Here is a 16,520-nt window from a genome sequence, read left to right on the forward strand (position 1 = left end):
GCACAACTACTTTTAAGTAAGTAAAGAGACATTGACAGGTGGAGTATGCCCCCAACGTAGCTTAATATTTGGCACTACGCTGGTATTCAAAACAGCCACGGCCTGTGGAGGGAGTTTCGGTGAGGCAGAGAGGCAGGGCGGGGGGAGGGGCAGGGTGGGGGGTGCTAAAAACTGGAGTATTTTGCGATGCAGGGGGCGCTACGAAATTTGTTTTATTAATTAAATTGTTTACTTACCTTCAATTATCATACTCCAGTTTTTAGCACCCCCCCACCCTGCCCCTCCCCCGCCCCGCCCCGCCTCTCCACCCCACCGAAACTCCCTCCACGGGCCGTGGCTGATTCAAAAGCACAAATGTGAAACACAAATGTCATCCATGTAATAATGGTAGTGCTGGGTCACTTCCCCATTAACTGAAAAAGTCATTTCCGCCCATGCTTACCAATGCCATATGTAAGTGGCTGGCTTTCTTCACTGTGCGTTTGGGCTGTTGGCTCACCATGGCGCCTGCTGCTCCTCCGTGTCTCCACAACAAGGGGGCTTGTCATGCTGCTCCTACTGGTGCTTTCCTCACTTTCTGGGACGTCCAGGGCAGCAGTTTGTGCTGTCTGTGCATTCATCATCAGCTCTACAGCACTGGTCAAACTAGCAATGCCCCTAGACACCTCATTGCTGTTGTGTGTGTGTCCCACTTGCATGTTAATGCATCGTCTGCATAGCAGGGAAGTGGCTGTGGCTAGGCGGCTAATTGCTTTACTTTGCTGCTGCGCACGCTTCCTCTCCTTGTGCCTTGCTAACATGTCCTGGTCCAGTTTGCTGCACAGAAGCTGCACTGATTGTGTCATGTCCCGCATCCCTGCAGCCATCTCCTTGTTAACATTGTCCAGTTCTCTAATGCCATTCCCTATATCTTCCACATTTGTGTTTAGGTTCCTCATCTGGTGTTGCACAGACAGGATGGCCTTCCCCTGCATCCTTTGCATTTTCACCATTCTACCCTCAAGCCCACGGAAGACACTGGGACCCTCCACATGAGCTGCTACAATGCTTTCTCTGTGCCTGCGGTGTCTGCTACCTGTACGGACAACGTCTGCACTGGACTTCTGTGTTGCAGGGCTACCTTCTCCAGGCAAGGTTGGTGTGGCATCCCCCGCCATGTCACCCGCTGATGACTCCATTTGGACAAGTGGGGCAACTACATGCCTTCTACTCTTTTGTGATGCAGAAGTTGTCAGAGGCAGTGATGCAGGCAGTTCAGGTGAGGACAGTAGCAGAAGGGAACCTGAACGTTCTGGAGACGCCTGCATATGTGGAGACATTTCTGGGTCTTGGGATGGTGGCTGTGTAGTTGGTGCACCTGTGTCCTCTGTGACATTCTCTGCACTTGGCCCTGGCTCCTGGTTGTCATCCCTCTCTGGTGCCGTGCCTTCCTTCTCCCTGGTACGCCTGCGAGATGTCTCGCCTGTGGACATATAAGCGTACATTAGCTTGTTACAACTGCCTCACAGCCACTACAATTAAATATTTTTCACTTGTACAATGTACATGTTGCCTGCGCTTCACTATGTCTGAAATGATTTGCCTAACTTGTTGCTTGCTGTGCTGTATGACATGGTCCTTCATTTACTGACTACATGTCCCATAATGCATTGCTCCTGTATAGTGCTACCTCTACTGGACTGTGGTTAACTTTGCCACATAGGGTAAAGGGAAGGCTGATGGGGTGGGGGTGAGTGCTGTGCATGCGTCTTACCTTTTCGGTTATTTATAACAAGGGGTGGTGAGGGACAGAGTCTCTGAATTAAACAGAATACTCTCACCCAGTCAAGAGATCAGGGCTAGATCCAACACCGTTTTTTAGCTCACTGCACCATCCCAGTTTCAGAACCTGGCTGTATGCAAATTAGTCTGTTCCTGTCCCAGTGCATGATGGGAACAGGGCAAACCAAACTACAAAAGCCAATTCTTACACTGGGAAGGAAACAAGCTACCGGGGACCGGTTTCTGGCATTTCAGCCGTCTTCGGCCCGGCTTGCTTGAATCCTGATGGTGCAATGAGCAAGGGACTCACATCTGAGTATACCCTTCCACGCTTAGGGTGGACAAAAATATTTACAACAAGGGGTGGTGAGGGACAGAGTCTCTGAATTAAACAGAATACTCTCACCCAGTCAAGAGATCAGGGCTAGATCCAACACCGTTTTTTAGCTCACTGCACCATCCCAGTTTCAGAACCTGGCTGTATGCAAATTAGTCTGTTCCTGTCCCAGTGCATGATGGGAACAGGGCAAACCAAACTACAAAAGCCAATTCTTACACTGGGAAGGAAACAAGCTACCGGGGACCGGTTTCTGGCATTTCAGCCGTCTTCGGCCCGGCTTGCTTGAATCCTGATGGTGCAATGAGCAAGGGACTCACATCTGAGTATACCCTTCCACGCTTAGGGTGGACAAAAATATTTACAACAAGGGGTGGTGAGGGACAGAGTCTCTGAATTAAACAGAATACTCTCACCCAGTCAAGAGATCAGGGCTAGATCCAACACCGTTTTTTAGCTCACTGCACCATCCCAGTTTCAGAACCTGGCTGTATGCAAATTAGTCTGTTCCTGTCCCAGTGCATGATGGGAACAGGGCAAACCAAACTACAAAAGCCAATTCTTACACTGGGAAGGAAACAAGCTACCGGGGACCGGTTTCTGGCATTTCAGCCGTCTTCGGCCCGGCTTGCTTGAATCCTGATGGTGCAATGAGCAAGGGACTCACATCTGAGTATACCCTTCCACGCTTAGGGCCGAAGACGGCTGAAATGCCAGAAACCGGTCCCCGGTAGCTTGTTTCCTTTCTGGTGAAGAATTGGCTTGGTAGTTTAGTCTGCCCTGTTCCCATGATGCACTGGGCCAGGGACAGACTGATTTGCATGTAGCCAGGTTCTGAGCTGGGATGGGGCAGTGAGATAAATAACGGTGATGGATCAAGCCCTGCTCTCTGGACTGGGTAAGAGTGGTCTGCTTAACTCAGACACTCTGTTCATCACCACCCCGTTTTCTGAATCGTTACCTTTTCGGGTGGCAGCTCTGGCTGAGCTGTCTGCATCTCCCAGTCCACAGATGCTCTCTGGTTCAATGGTGGACCCCACCAGCTCCTCCAGGTCAGTCAGGGGGGGTGCACGGTTCTTCCCTCCTCCAGTTTTGTTTGCCTGTTTGTGGTGCTCAGAAAGTTTTTTCTTTGTCAGGCTCCTGAGGTCATACCATCTCTTTTTCAGGTTGTCTATGTCCCTTGGAGTCACTCCTACAGCATTCACCTTTGCTTGAATGTCCAGCCAAATCTTCCTTTTGGCAGATTCAGCCACAGTCAGGGACAGCTTGCCAAACAATTTCTGGTGTTCCTTCACTACCTCCTCAACAAGGACCTGCAGCTCCATGTTGCTAAATTTTATTTTCCTCTTCCTCTCTGGCTGTTCCTTTTCACTGCTGCTTGCCATTTTCACAGTTTAAAGGTGCAAAACTTTTTCTGTGGCTCAGGGACTCAGCTCAGCTCCAACCACCTCTCCAGAAGCTTCTAATTACTTGCAGCTGCCTGTGTAGCCACTTCCTGGTGTGGAGGGGGAGGGTGGTAGCACCTGATTGGCTGCCTGATTCAGTTTCACTTTTTTTTCATTCCTATGGGTGAAAAGGCCCATAGGAATGAATGGGAAATACCGATTGAGTAAATACCGATTCGGTAAATACCGATTCGGTAATTACCGAATGACAGATTCCGATTTTTTCCAAATCGGTAAAAAGTACATATTCTTTACCTACATATCATTTACCCATTCTAAAATACCAAATCGGTAAAATTCGGTATTTTAGAATCGGTAAAAATGATTTACCTACATCTGGCCCTTAGAGTTTTATATAGTGCGAACTAGACCCGAGACATCGGGTATTAGAGCGCTTTACATAGCACCAGTTTCATTACAGAAGAACACATTCATTTTTGTTTGGCACGGTGAGATTAAGTGATTTGCCCAGAATCACAGGACGTTGAACGTTGTTGCTGAGTCTCAAACACGGTTCGCCTGCTTCGAGGGCGACCGCTATAGCCATAAAAAAAGTGTGGAAAAAATAAACATGTTGGTAAATATCCACTTTTTAGTGATCACTTTTTCTTTTTAGAGAAATATATCAGAAGAAGGACAATCTAGTTCTAGTTTTATTTGTTTGAATTGCAGATGTAATTATGCTCCATAACCTGCCGTTCACCCTTGCTGCTTGGTCTGGCAGTGGCATTGTGGTATCATAATGTCAACTATAATAACTTATTACAGTTGATTAGTGTTAGAACTGGGGGTCTCTAGTTGGCCACTGTAGGTATCCTAGTCCAAATAGGGACCATTACTTCTAAGTCAGGGAAGGGAAGTGTTATGTATCATTTTAGGACCCTATTGTAATTTTCCCAATTCATGCCCTTATATAGGTATAAATCACCATATCCTTATATAGGCATAGAAATCATAACCATATTCAGGCATAGCTCATGCAGTCCAAATACGGCAGGGCTACTTCCACTAGTTCCGAAAATCCACGACGATTTCTTTGAAAACTCAGCTTCAGCAGCCGGAGACTTCCCCTTGCTTAAATATTGATTTGTCCAAGAACTTATGGAGTTTTCAAAGAACTGAGACTCTTTGATGACGTTATTATGTCTAACTGTACGTCAAACTCGGCACCTTCAAGGTATAAATATGCCCACACTCGCCGAAGCAAACACACAGTGGTTTGGAGCAATTCGACTATCTACTTGCCCAATGCGCCTTGCTACAGCAAGTGCAGAAGGAAGCCGACCCTCCAGCAGACGCACTGAGAGAGACACTGTCTTTTCTCCTGCCGAGAAATCCTGCTTCAGTGTTTCCAAGCTACCCTTGCTGGCTGTTGGAAAATCGAGTCCCGAGACCGACCCTCTCCATTCTAAACTAAGGTACAGAGCTGATTAGAGCCTTAGAGAAATCTTGAGCAGATTCATGGCAAAAAGAATACTACCTTTATGCTACACCTCACTTACTTTTTCCCTTATACTAAGCTTAGGTTAGGTACACCGGGGTAGGCGTATTTTAGAAGCACAAGTTGAGTACTTTTTAGCCTCTGTTATTTATGTATGTATTTGTATACGGTTTAGGAACCATACAATGCTCTTACGGTATTATTTTGTTCTACTATTTATACTGTAAGCATAATATTTTACAAACAGTTTTACTATTGAAGCAGTTAATTTTTTATGCTTGAGAAAGAAGACTGTTCAATAAATCCTTTTATTGAAAACGCTCTGTCTTTCTACTTTCTCTGCACCTCTAGTGAAACGAAGCATGCCCGATTGACTGAGTGAAATATCAATCTATTGTTTCCACGACTCTGAAGATACGTTTCATCTTGGGGAAAAAAAGTTGCCATGTTTATGCGGTTGTCATAGACTAATCCCTTCTTGTGAATTCAAGAAAGTTTCTAGTGAACTCTGAGCTAGCTGGCACACAGAATTAAGTCTAGGATATTCGATAGAGACCTAGTCGACCTCAGTCCTACGTCTAATCTATAGCATATACTATTCCAATGCGCAGAGCCTATTGGGAATATAGGAACTACACTACATGGCGCCCAATGTGGAGCAAGGCACTAATTTAACGCTAGATACTAGAGTAACTCAGTCGTACTTTTCACAGAGACCCCTTTATCCCTTAAAAACTCCAATAGACGTCTGGAGTGGGTTAAAGGATAAAATATCCGCCATAAACTGAGTAGGACGAAAAATCCTATGTATTAGTTTTGGTTTTGTTCAACTTTGAAGGATACAGTCTTTCAAAATATTGTGCATCTTATCTTTATTCCTTGAAACTTTCTCTGCAAAACTTGCAACAAAATGCAAGATAGCAACAAAGGGAAAGGTAGATCTGCAGGCACTAATACCCAACCGGGTTTAGACGTTACAGGTCTCCAACAAAATGACCCGGATGCTATAATCATCCCGGAAAACGTAAGAAAAGCCATAGCTATAAAGCTTAAAGAAAATGGCCTATCATCGAGAGAAGTTACATTCGTCATAGAGGCACACGAATATCGGCAGACAGAGGTATTCTATTCATGGATTGTCAGATGTACAACTGTTAGCTCAGCTAAAACAATACATTAAGATACATAGACAATTGGTACAATATGTCATGCAGACTTTAACAGTCCAACCTGCTATAAGAATTCCAAAGAACACCACTCATCAGGGGAACACAACCAAAATCACACTACAGACTATACAGTCAGTAATCGGTAAGTTACCCGCAAAAAGGGAACAAATTCCATTCTGGTTAGCTCAGAAAATTACTCAAATAGAGGCAGTATTTCCCGATAGTACACCTCATGAGAAACACAGGATTCTAACAATCTGTTTACCAATGGGGATTGCACCAAACGTAGAGGACTGTGACACTCGGGGTACAGTCTTTCCTTCAATCTACACAAAAACACATGGTGTCCCGTCTATGGCGGTAATACCAGACGTTCTGAGACAGATTCAAAATGAATATGGTCCAGAACCGGCCTTGAATCTAGGTATGAAATTACTGAAAGATTTCAAACAGGTCTCAGCTATCTTATTAGCTAACATTATAGGTGAAGCAGCATCAGTGGCAATCCGCCAAAAATTAAAAGAACTTGATATTACTGAGCAACCGTATGAACTTGCCAGAATTATTGAACAATCCTATGAAGAACTAGGAAGTGATAGTTTGGGAGGGAAACCTGTAAAACCTAAACTAACAGAAAATCCTGAAAAGGTTTTTATAAAAAACAATCTAACTTCTCCTAAAAAGAAATGGGAAAATAGTAGCAAGTCAATTCCTAAAGAGAAGCCCTCTCAGTCCAGAGGTAGATCTCCTCAAAATGAGCCCTCTGAAAAGAGATATAAACTCAGAAATAGGGAGAATATAAGAAAACCTGATAGATATCAAGATACTGATACACAATCCTCTTGTACCTTTCAGACTTCCTCGCAGAAATCCAAAAGAAGAGGACGACCCGAACAAAAAGAAGAACCAGCGCAGCAGAGGTCACAATAGCTTGCAGGATACTGAAAGATCATCTGGAGACAGTGGACCTGAATGAATGTATTCAGGTTGAAACTGCCGACACCAGGGTTAGTGTACCCCATAGGTTATATGAAATAACACTCCCAATAGAGGGGGATATAACTAGGAAGATAAAAGCACTCTTTTGGGAAAAATTATCTAAAGGTTATGACATCCTTCTAGCTGAAAAAGACTGGCCACCTGAATTTGTGAGGGAGTGCCCACATGGCGAAGAGATCATTATGTCAGCCTTCTCTAATCATATTCCTATTCATAAAAAATACACCTATGCCAGAAAATGGGATGTAGCCCAGGCTCCAGCATTATATAAAAATCATGTGGGATGGGATGAGGATTCTCCTCACCATAAAATACAGTTAAAAAAGCAACCTACTGCTCAGAGGCAGTATCCAGTAAAGCAGGAAGCTAAAAAACAAGTCAGGGAGATCTTAGATCAACTTGAATACCAAGGGGTGATTGAAACATGCACCTAGTCAATGAACAATCCTTCATTTCCTGTCTCCAAACCAGATGAAACATATCGTCTAATTTTGGATTACAGACATTTAAACTCTTGTTGCAAAACGTTTGCAGTACAAAATTCACACAGTGCAGCACTGATGAATAATATAGTTTGGAAGAAATATAAAACTACTTTTGATATTTCAAACAGTTTCCTCTGTCAAAACATTGCACCAGAAAGCAGGTACTTGACCTCTTTCTCAATAATGGGGACACAACAAAACTTCTGTTGTCTCCCCCAGGGATTCAAGAACATTCCTGGATTATTTTCAGCCAGAGTAACAGAGTTACTACAAATGTATGATGATGAGGCATTATCTTATGTCGATGACATCTACCTTACAGATGATGATGTGGACAGGCACTTGAACAGGGTGAACACCGTAATACTTGGGTTCGCCTCAGAAGGTTATAAATTCAACTTTAAAAAATCAAGAATTGCCCACCTCAACGTCCTATTCTTGGGATACGAACTTTCGAGTGAAGGCAAAAGCCTGGCAGCAAACTTTTTAGAAAAATGTGCGCTGCTCCAAACTCCAAAAACGCAGAAAAACTTACAGTCAATTCTAGGATTCCTAAACTTCAGAAGAACTTACATTCTGAATTACGCAGAAAGGGTTAAACCTCTCTAAAAACTAATCAAACCTGTTTTCAAACCAACTAATTGGACTGAAAAACATTCAGAAATTTTGCGTTCAGTACAAACAGACATGTTGGCAACAACACACTTACAAACACGCGAAAATGTACAAAACCTTTTTATCCGAATCATCCCAGGGAGATGCGGATTCACATACCTGACCTTTAATGAAGGTGAAAAGGTGCCTATAGCATACAAAATACACTCTTGTACACTCAAGCTGAAATGAAATTCACTTCCACAGAAAAAATTCTGACAGCGGTTCAGACTTCTGTAGCAACGGAGAGAGCCCTCGCACAAGGTAAACGTATTAAAGTCGTTACACCTGTACCTGCCTTTGAGGGAGTGATGAAGGCAAGCATTCCAAATGCAAAATCTCTACATCTGAGATGGATACAATGGGTTAATTCTCTTGCTGCAACAGACGTTGAATACGTTTTTGACCCTTATTTGAAGACTCAAGAATATCTCCAATACAAACAACAATGTCCTCTGCCTACTGAAATTCTACCTCTAGAACATTATGGCTGTATAATATATACAGACGGATCAGCACAGCCCGCAATTGGGGGTAAACAAGCTTACACTGCTGCGTGCGTGATTGTTAACCCCTTCGATGCTGATGACGGAGCGGTTCCGTCATCAGTACAGCCCTCGGGGGGAGCGCTGTCGCTCCCCCCCTGGAGGTCCGATCGTGGTTGTTTTAGCGGAAGACTTCGCGCTGCTCCCCCCGGCCCCCCCGCACTTCCTGGTGACGTCAGCGTGCTGTCGCGCACGCCGACGTCATCAGGAAGTGCTGGACGCGCTGGAAGCCATTTCTTTCCAGCGCGTCCAGCTGTAAGGTATGTTTTTTGGTCTCCGGTGGGGCGGGGGGGCCATTTCTCGGTGCCTTGAGGCATCGGGGGGGAGGAAACACTGTTTCCTCTCCCCTGATGTCCCAATGCAGGGCATTACTGGTTCAGGGTCGCGCACAGCGTCGCGATCCTGCACCAGTAATGCCCCCACTAGACACCAGGGATGTTTTTGTTTGGAAAGGAAGCAACCCCTTGGGCAAGGGTCGCTTCCAGGGGCACATTTTATGATTTCAGACTTTTCTGCCCCCCCTGGGTCGATATCGGTCGCTTTAGCGAGCGATCTCGACCCAGGGGGGGCAGAAAAGCCCACTAGACACCAGGGATTGTTTTTCTTTGAAAAGGAAGCGACCCCTTGGGCAAGGATCGCTTCCAGGGACACATTGTTTATAATTCAGACTTTTCTGCCCCCCCCTGGGTCGACATCGCTCGTTTTAGCGAGCGATCTCGACCCAGGGGGGGCAGAAAAGCCCACTAGACACCAGGGATTTATTTATAATTGTGAAGGAAGCGACCCCTTGGGGAAGGGTCGCTTCCTAGGGCCATCATTTTTCAATGCAGACTTTTCTGCCCCCCCTGGGTCGACATCGGTAGACCCAGGGGGGGGCAGAAAAGCCCACTAGACACCAGGGATTTTAGTATATTTATAAAGGAAGCGACCCCTTGGGCAAGGGTCGCTTCCAGGGGCACATTTTTTATAAATCATACTTTTCTGCCCCCCCCTGGGTCGACATCGCTCGTTTTAGCCAGCGATCTCGACCCAGGGGGGGCAGAAAAGCCCACTAGACACCAGGGATTTATTTATAATTGTAAAGGAAGCGACCCCTTGGGGAAGGGTCGCTTCCTAGGGCCATCATTTTTCAATGCAGACTTTTCTGCCCCCCCTGGGGGCAGATCGCCCATGTTAGCACGTGATCTGGACCCAGGGGGGGCAGAAAAGCCCACTAGACACCAGGGATTTATTTATAATTGTAAAGGAAGCGACCCCTTGGGGAAGGGTCGCTTCCTAGTGGCCCATAATTTTTTTTAGACTTGTCTGCCCCCCCCTGGGGGCAGATCGCCCATTTTTTGGGCCACATCTGGACCCAGGGGGGTAGAAAAGCCCACTAGACACCAGGGATTTTAGTATATTTATAAAGGAAGCGGCCCCTTGGGCAAGGGTCGCTTCCAGGGGGCATTATAAATATTGTAGACTATTCTGCCCCCCCCCTGGGGGCGGAGTGGCTGTTTTTTTTACAGTTTCTGGTCCCGGGGGGGGGATAGAAAAGCCCACTGTACTCCAGGTTTTTGTTTTTTATAGGGAGCGACCCCTTGGCCAAGGGTTGCTTCCTTGGGCCCATTTGTTTTCAGTATGTTCTGCCGTGTCTTTATTTGGCCTCTCTGCCCTCCGTACGGTTGCTTCCAGGGGGCCCACGTTTATAATGATTTATAATCTTCCCCCCTTGGGGACAGACACCCCATTTGTGACATTCCCATGTGACATAGCATGTTGTAATGTGTGTTGTTTTTGTTTCTTCTAATGTGTTTTGTTTTTTTTTATCTTTAGATTGTTGCACTGTGCGGTTCTGTTACTGGTGGTTCTGTTGTGCTGCTGTTTCTGTAGTTGCATGTGTTTGGTAAGAGACCTTTTTTTTGTTCAATTGTAATGTAATTGTTTATTTTGCAAAGTATGTAGTAATACGAGTATGTGTTGTTGCTGTTTGTTGTGATTGTAAAACATGTTTTGCATTTGTTTTTGATGTGTCCTTCTGTAGATGTAAGTTTTTTTTTTCTTCTTTCTAGTGGGATATCGTTGCCTATTTGCTGTGTCTTTGCAGAGTAGGTGCTGGTGAGTGTAGTTGTGTCTTGTAAGTGAATTGAATATTTTTTCTAAATCTATTTTTTGGTGAAAAAGTCTTACATTCTTATCTTACTTTGCGCAGTATTGGGGTTGTTGAGTTGTTTGTGCAGACTCCTTTATTTGTAAGGATAATGGCTAGCCGCCGGATTACTGCTCAGCAAGTTGTTGGAATGCTTTTTGATTCTTCCTCTGACCATGGTCCAGAGTCTGACTCTGATTCTGAGCCAGAGGTGGGAGGTGAAGATTCAGGTAGTGAGTTTTCTCTACGCATGGCTTCATCTGATGATGAAGACACTTTGAGTGCTGATGAAGCTACTTTTGGTGTGGATGATGTGCCTGTGGTTGGGGAGGACATTGCTGTGTTTACGGTTTTGGAGGACATGCTTGTGCCTGTGGTTGCGGAGGACAGTGATGTGCCAATTGTGCGGCAAGAGACATCTGGGCTGCAGCCTGGGGCTGCTAGACTTCCAGTTGGTGTTGTGAGACAAGGGTTAGTTGGGCGGCGGCCTGCGGCTGCAAGACTTGACGATGAAAGTTCTGACCTCTGGGTTGCACCAGGCATGGTGCAGCCGGCATTGCCTGAATTTACTGGTGTTCCAGGGTGTAGGGTGAACACAGAAAACTTTTTGCCTATTGATTTTTTCAAGTTGTTTATGGATGATGTGTTTGTGGCAGAGATTGTAGAGCAGACTAATTTGTATGCTGAACATTTTTTGAGGGTGAACAGTGCCAGCCTTAAGCCCCACGCTAGAGCTACCCGGTGGACTACCACAAATTTGGAGGAGATGAAAAAGTTTTTGGGTTTAACTTTTTTGATGGGCTTGCTTAGGAAATTATCAATGGCTTCATATTGGTCTACTAGTCCCTTCATGGCAACAGCTATATTTCCGGCAGTCATGAGTCGTGATCGGTATTTGCTTCTGCTTCGGATGATGCATTTTGTTGACAATAGTCTTGCTTTGCCACGAGATCACCCTGATTGTGACCGTCTTTTCAAGATTCGGCCTGTCATTGATCATTTCGTTGATCGATTTTCTGAGATCTTTTATCCTGGGAAAGAAATTGCAGTGGACGAGTCTTTGCTGTTGTTCAAAGGCCGCTTGGTATTTCGGCAATACATTCCTAGTAAGAGGGCACGCTATGGAATCAAACTGTATATGCTGTGTGACAGTGAGACTGGATATGTCTCTAATTTCAGGGTGTACACTGGTAAGGAATCCAGGATTAACCCCCCTGGTTGTCCGTCGACTTTTGGAGTGACTGAGAAAATTGTGTGGGAACTTGGTCGTGGATTTTTTAACAAAGGCCATCATTTGTATGTCGATAACTTCTACACTGGTGTGCGGTTGTTCAGGGAATTGGGCAAAGTGGACACTGTTGCTTGTGGCACAATCCGCTCAAACCGTAAAGGTTTCCCAAAAGAACTTGTGTGTCAGAAGCTTGCTCGGGGACAGTGTAGTGCATTGCGTTGTGAGGAGCTTCTAGCTGTGAAGTTTTCAGACAGGAGAGATGTCTACATGTTGACTACAATACATGATGAAAGCACTGAACCGGTGACTGTTTGGGGTCAGGTTGCAGAAGTGCGCAAACCTGTGTGCATAATGCACTACAATAAGTACATGGGTGGTGTTGACTGAGTAGATCAGAGGTTGGAACCGTATGCTGCTCTTCGTAAGGCTTACGTTTGGTACAAGAAGTTGGCTATCCATCTTTTCCACTTGGCAACCTTTAATGCTTTTGTTGTGTTCCAGAAATCTTGTCCCCAGTCAAAGATTACTTTTGAAAAGTTTCAGGAGTCTGTAATAGGCAGCCTTGTTTTAGTTGAACAGGCAAGTGTTCCTAGAGTTGGAGTGGTGGAGGATATTGCCAGATTGAAAGATCGCCATTTTCCTGGTCAAATTCCTCCTACAACCTCAAAAGACTTTCCCAGTCGGAGATGTAGAGTCTGTTGGCGAAGAGGTTTGCGGAAGGAGGTTCGTATGTACTGCCCTGACTGCCCTTCAAACCCCGGGCTGTGTGTACCTGCTTGTTATAGATTGTACCACACGCAAAATAATTTTTGGGAGTATTAATGAGTGGTAAAGTGAACTGGTTGGTCTTATTGTTCAGTTTCAAAGTTTGCATTTGTGTAGTCTTTTTAGTGTAGTTGTTGAGTTAGTAGATTTGTATCAATTTGCAATTTGTTTTTGTTTTTCTTTTATTTTCAAAAAAAACTAAAGTATGATGTTGGTTTGCGTGTAGTGTCCATTGTCTGATGGTGTGCATGGTTTGGCGCTTGGCTGCCGGTGTCTGTGGACTGGTGCTTGTCTGGCGGTGTCTGTAGACTGGTGCTTGGCTGGTGGTGTGTGTGGAGTGGTACTTGCCTGTCGGTGTGTGCTGAGTGGTGTTTGGCTGGCGGTGTGCATGGTCCGGTGCTTGGATGGTGGTGCGCGTGGAGTGTTGCTTGGCTGGTGGTGTGTGTGGAGTGGTACTTGGCTGTCGGTGTGCGCTGAGTGGTGTTTGGCTAGTGGTGTGCATGGTCTGGTGCTTGGGTGGTGGTGTCGGTGGACTGGCGCTCGGCTGGCGGTGTGTGAGTAGTTACTTTGGTCACTACACACACTGCTAGGTGAGTGACACTCCACGCAGTCCATCATTTTGTGTTGTTGAAATGTCAGAAATGTGGGTGTGTGAAAGTGATGGGCCCTTGAATGGCGCTGTCTGCTGGTGTGAGTGTTGAAATGTGATGGGTCCGCGGCTGGCGGTGTGAATGTTTTGTATGTGTCACACGTACGAAAGGTGTATGAATGGCCTGTAAAGAGGTTGGTGCCTTGATGTGGCTTTACAGCTCACGAGCTGTGAGTCAGTGGTTCAGTTTATCATACTTTCAATTATACGCAGTGTATTTCATTTTTTTGAAATTACTTGCGAATACAATTGTATGTACAGAATCATCACTCACCCTCGTGCCAAATCCAACCAGAATGTGTGTGTGCTTGCGGATTTGATGGCTGTGCAGTAATGTTTGTCTTTTATCTCTTTCTGAAGTAGGGTGTACCTTGTCCCTTATTGTGATTGTTGTAATGTGTTGCTGTTCTTTCCGGATGGTGTCAATGGTCTGGTTTGTATCAGGTATGAAAGGCGCGTGAATGGCCTGTAAAACGGTTGGTGCCTTGTCGTGGCTTTACAGCTCACGAGTTGCGAGTCACTGGTTCGGTTTTTATGCATTTATTTATTGACAGAGCATTTCATTTTTTGAAATATCTTGTTAATAAAATTTTATGTACTGAACCATCACTCGCTCTCGTGCCAAATCCAACCTGTATGTGTGTGTCTTTGAGGAATAGTTAGCCGTGCCTTGAATGTTTGACTTTTGAGTAACTCTGTTACGGTGTACATTATAGCCATAAATAACTTACTAAATTTAGTTATTATTGTTAAACCATGGAAGTATATGGTCATGTTTTTTTGGTGAATTCTATTGTTGATTTTTATCCAGAATCTCCTGCAAACTTGAAATTGTCTGTCACAATTTCCTTGAATCACACGCTCTCAAATTGAAAACTTAATTCTCCACTGTACGATTTGGACCGTTTCCTGTTGCAGCCACTATGCCTACCCAAGCAAGTGAGGTACCATTTTTATCAGGAGACCTGGGGGAACGCTGGGTGGAAGGAAATTTGTGTGAGCCCAGTGATGCCACGCTTTCCCATGCAAAAAAGTGTGAAAAACTGATTTCTTTAGCTCAAATTGAGGTTTGCAAGGGATTCTGGGTAAAGGAACGTTGGAGGATCCACGCAAGCCATACCTCCTTGGAAGCCCCCGGGTGTCTACTTTTCAGAAATGTGTGGGTTTGGTAGGTTTCCCTAGATGGCCATCTAGCACGGGGCAAAAAACCCAGGTAACCCCTCTTGCAAAAGCTGGTGGTATTGAATGTCAATACCGCCAGCTTTTGCAAGAGGGGTTACCTGGGTTTTTGGCCCCGTGCTAGATGGCCATCTAGGGAAACCTACCAAACTCATACATTTCTGAAAAGTAGAAACCTGGGGACTTCCAAGGAGGTATGGCTTGCGTGGATCCTCCAACGTTCCTTTACCCAGAATCCCTTGCAAACCTCAATTTTTGCTGGAAAAATCAGTTTTTTCACACTTTTTATGCGTGGGAAAGCGTGGCGTTACTGGGCTCACACCAATTTCCTCCCACCCAGCGTTCCCCCAGGTCTCCCAATAAAAATGGTACCTCACTTGCGTGGGTAGGCATAGTGGCTGCAACAGGAAACGGTCCAAATCGCACGGTGGAGAAATTGCAATACCCAAATGCAAAACAACCTTGATTTTTGGGGGGGGGGCACCTGAGTCTTTGGCCCGGGGCTCGGTGGTATTCTTTGGAAACTACCAAACCCAAACAGTTCTGAAAAGTAGACACCCGGGGGAGTCCAGGGAGGTATGGCATGCGTAGGTCCCCCAATGTTTTCCTACCCAGAACTCCTTGCAAACCTTAAAATTAGGTAAAAATATCACTTTTCCAAACTTTTTTGCGTGGGATCTCCGTGCCGGCAAAAATGTCCTACCACCCAGCGTTCCCCTTGTTCTCCCGAGTAAAAAGATACCTAACTTGTGTGGGTGGGCCAAAGGCCTGTGTCTAAGGCAGGGGGCTTAATTTGTAAAGCTCAAATACTACTTTTTCAAAATTCATTTTCGGACTGTTCTGCTTTGGGGCACCCACACAAGTGAGGTATCCTTTTACTCGGGAGAACAAGGGGAACGCTGGGTGGTAGGACATTTTTGCCGGCACGGAGATCCCACGCAAAAAAGTTTGGAAAAGTGATATTTTTACCTAATTTTAAGGTTTGCAAGGAGTTCTGGGTAGGAAAACATTGGGGGACCTACGCATGCCATACCTCCCTGGACTCTCCCGGGTGTCTACGTTTCAGAATTGTTTGGGTTTTGTAGTTTCCAAAGAATACCACCGAGCCCCGGGCCAAAGACTCAGGTGCCCCCCCCCAAAAATCAAGGTTGTTTTGCATTTGGGTATTGTAAATTCACCACCGTACAATTTGAACCGTTTCCTGTTGCAGCCACTATGCCTACCCACGCAAGTGAGGTACCATTTTTATCGGGAGACCTGGGGGAACGCTGGGTGGGAGGAAATTTGTGTGAGCCCAGTGACGCCACGCTTTCCCATGCAAAAAAGTGTGAAAAAAATGATTTTTTTTAGCTCAAATTGAGGTTTGCAAGGGATTCTGGGTAAAGGAACGTTGGAGGATCCACGCAAGCCATACCTCCTTGGAAGCCCCCGGGTGTCTACTTTTCAGAAATGTATGGGTTTGTTAGGTTTCCCTAGATGGCCATCTAGCACGGGGCCAAAAACCCAGGTAACCCCTCTTGCAAAAGTTGGTTGTATTGAATGTCAATACCGCCAGTTTTTGCAAGAGGGGTTACCTGGGTTTTTGGCCCCGTGCTAGACGGCCATCTAGGGAAACCTACCAAACCCATACATTTCTGAAAAGTAGACACCCGGGGGCTTCCAAGTAGGTATGGCTTGCGTGGATCCTCCAACGTTCCTTTACCCAGAATCCCTTGCAAACCTCAATTTTTGC

At 45.4% G+C, this 16,520-nt stretch overlaps 1 protein-coding gene across 1 annotated transcript; it reads right to left on the reverse strand.

The window, feature by feature from the left end:
- Positions 1 to 422: 422 nt before the first annotated feature.
- Positions 423 to 1,472, reverse strand: LOC147722675 (uncharacterized). Its single transcript, XM_086967349.1, has one exon. The coding sequence runs from the start codon at positions 1,470 to 1,472 to the stop codon at positions 423 to 425; it is 1,050 nt and encodes a 349-aa protein (XP_086823475.1).
- Positions 1,473 to 16,520: the final 15,048 nt, after the last annotated feature.

The sequence above is a fragment of the Lissotriton vulgaris genome, chromosome 4_1, assembly GCF_964263255.1.
Source record: "Lissotriton vulgaris chromosome 4_1, aLisVul1.2, whole genome shotgun sequence".
Taxonomy (NCBI): Eukaryota; Metazoa; Chordata; class Amphibia; order Caudata; family Salamandridae; genus Lissotriton; species Lissotriton vulgaris.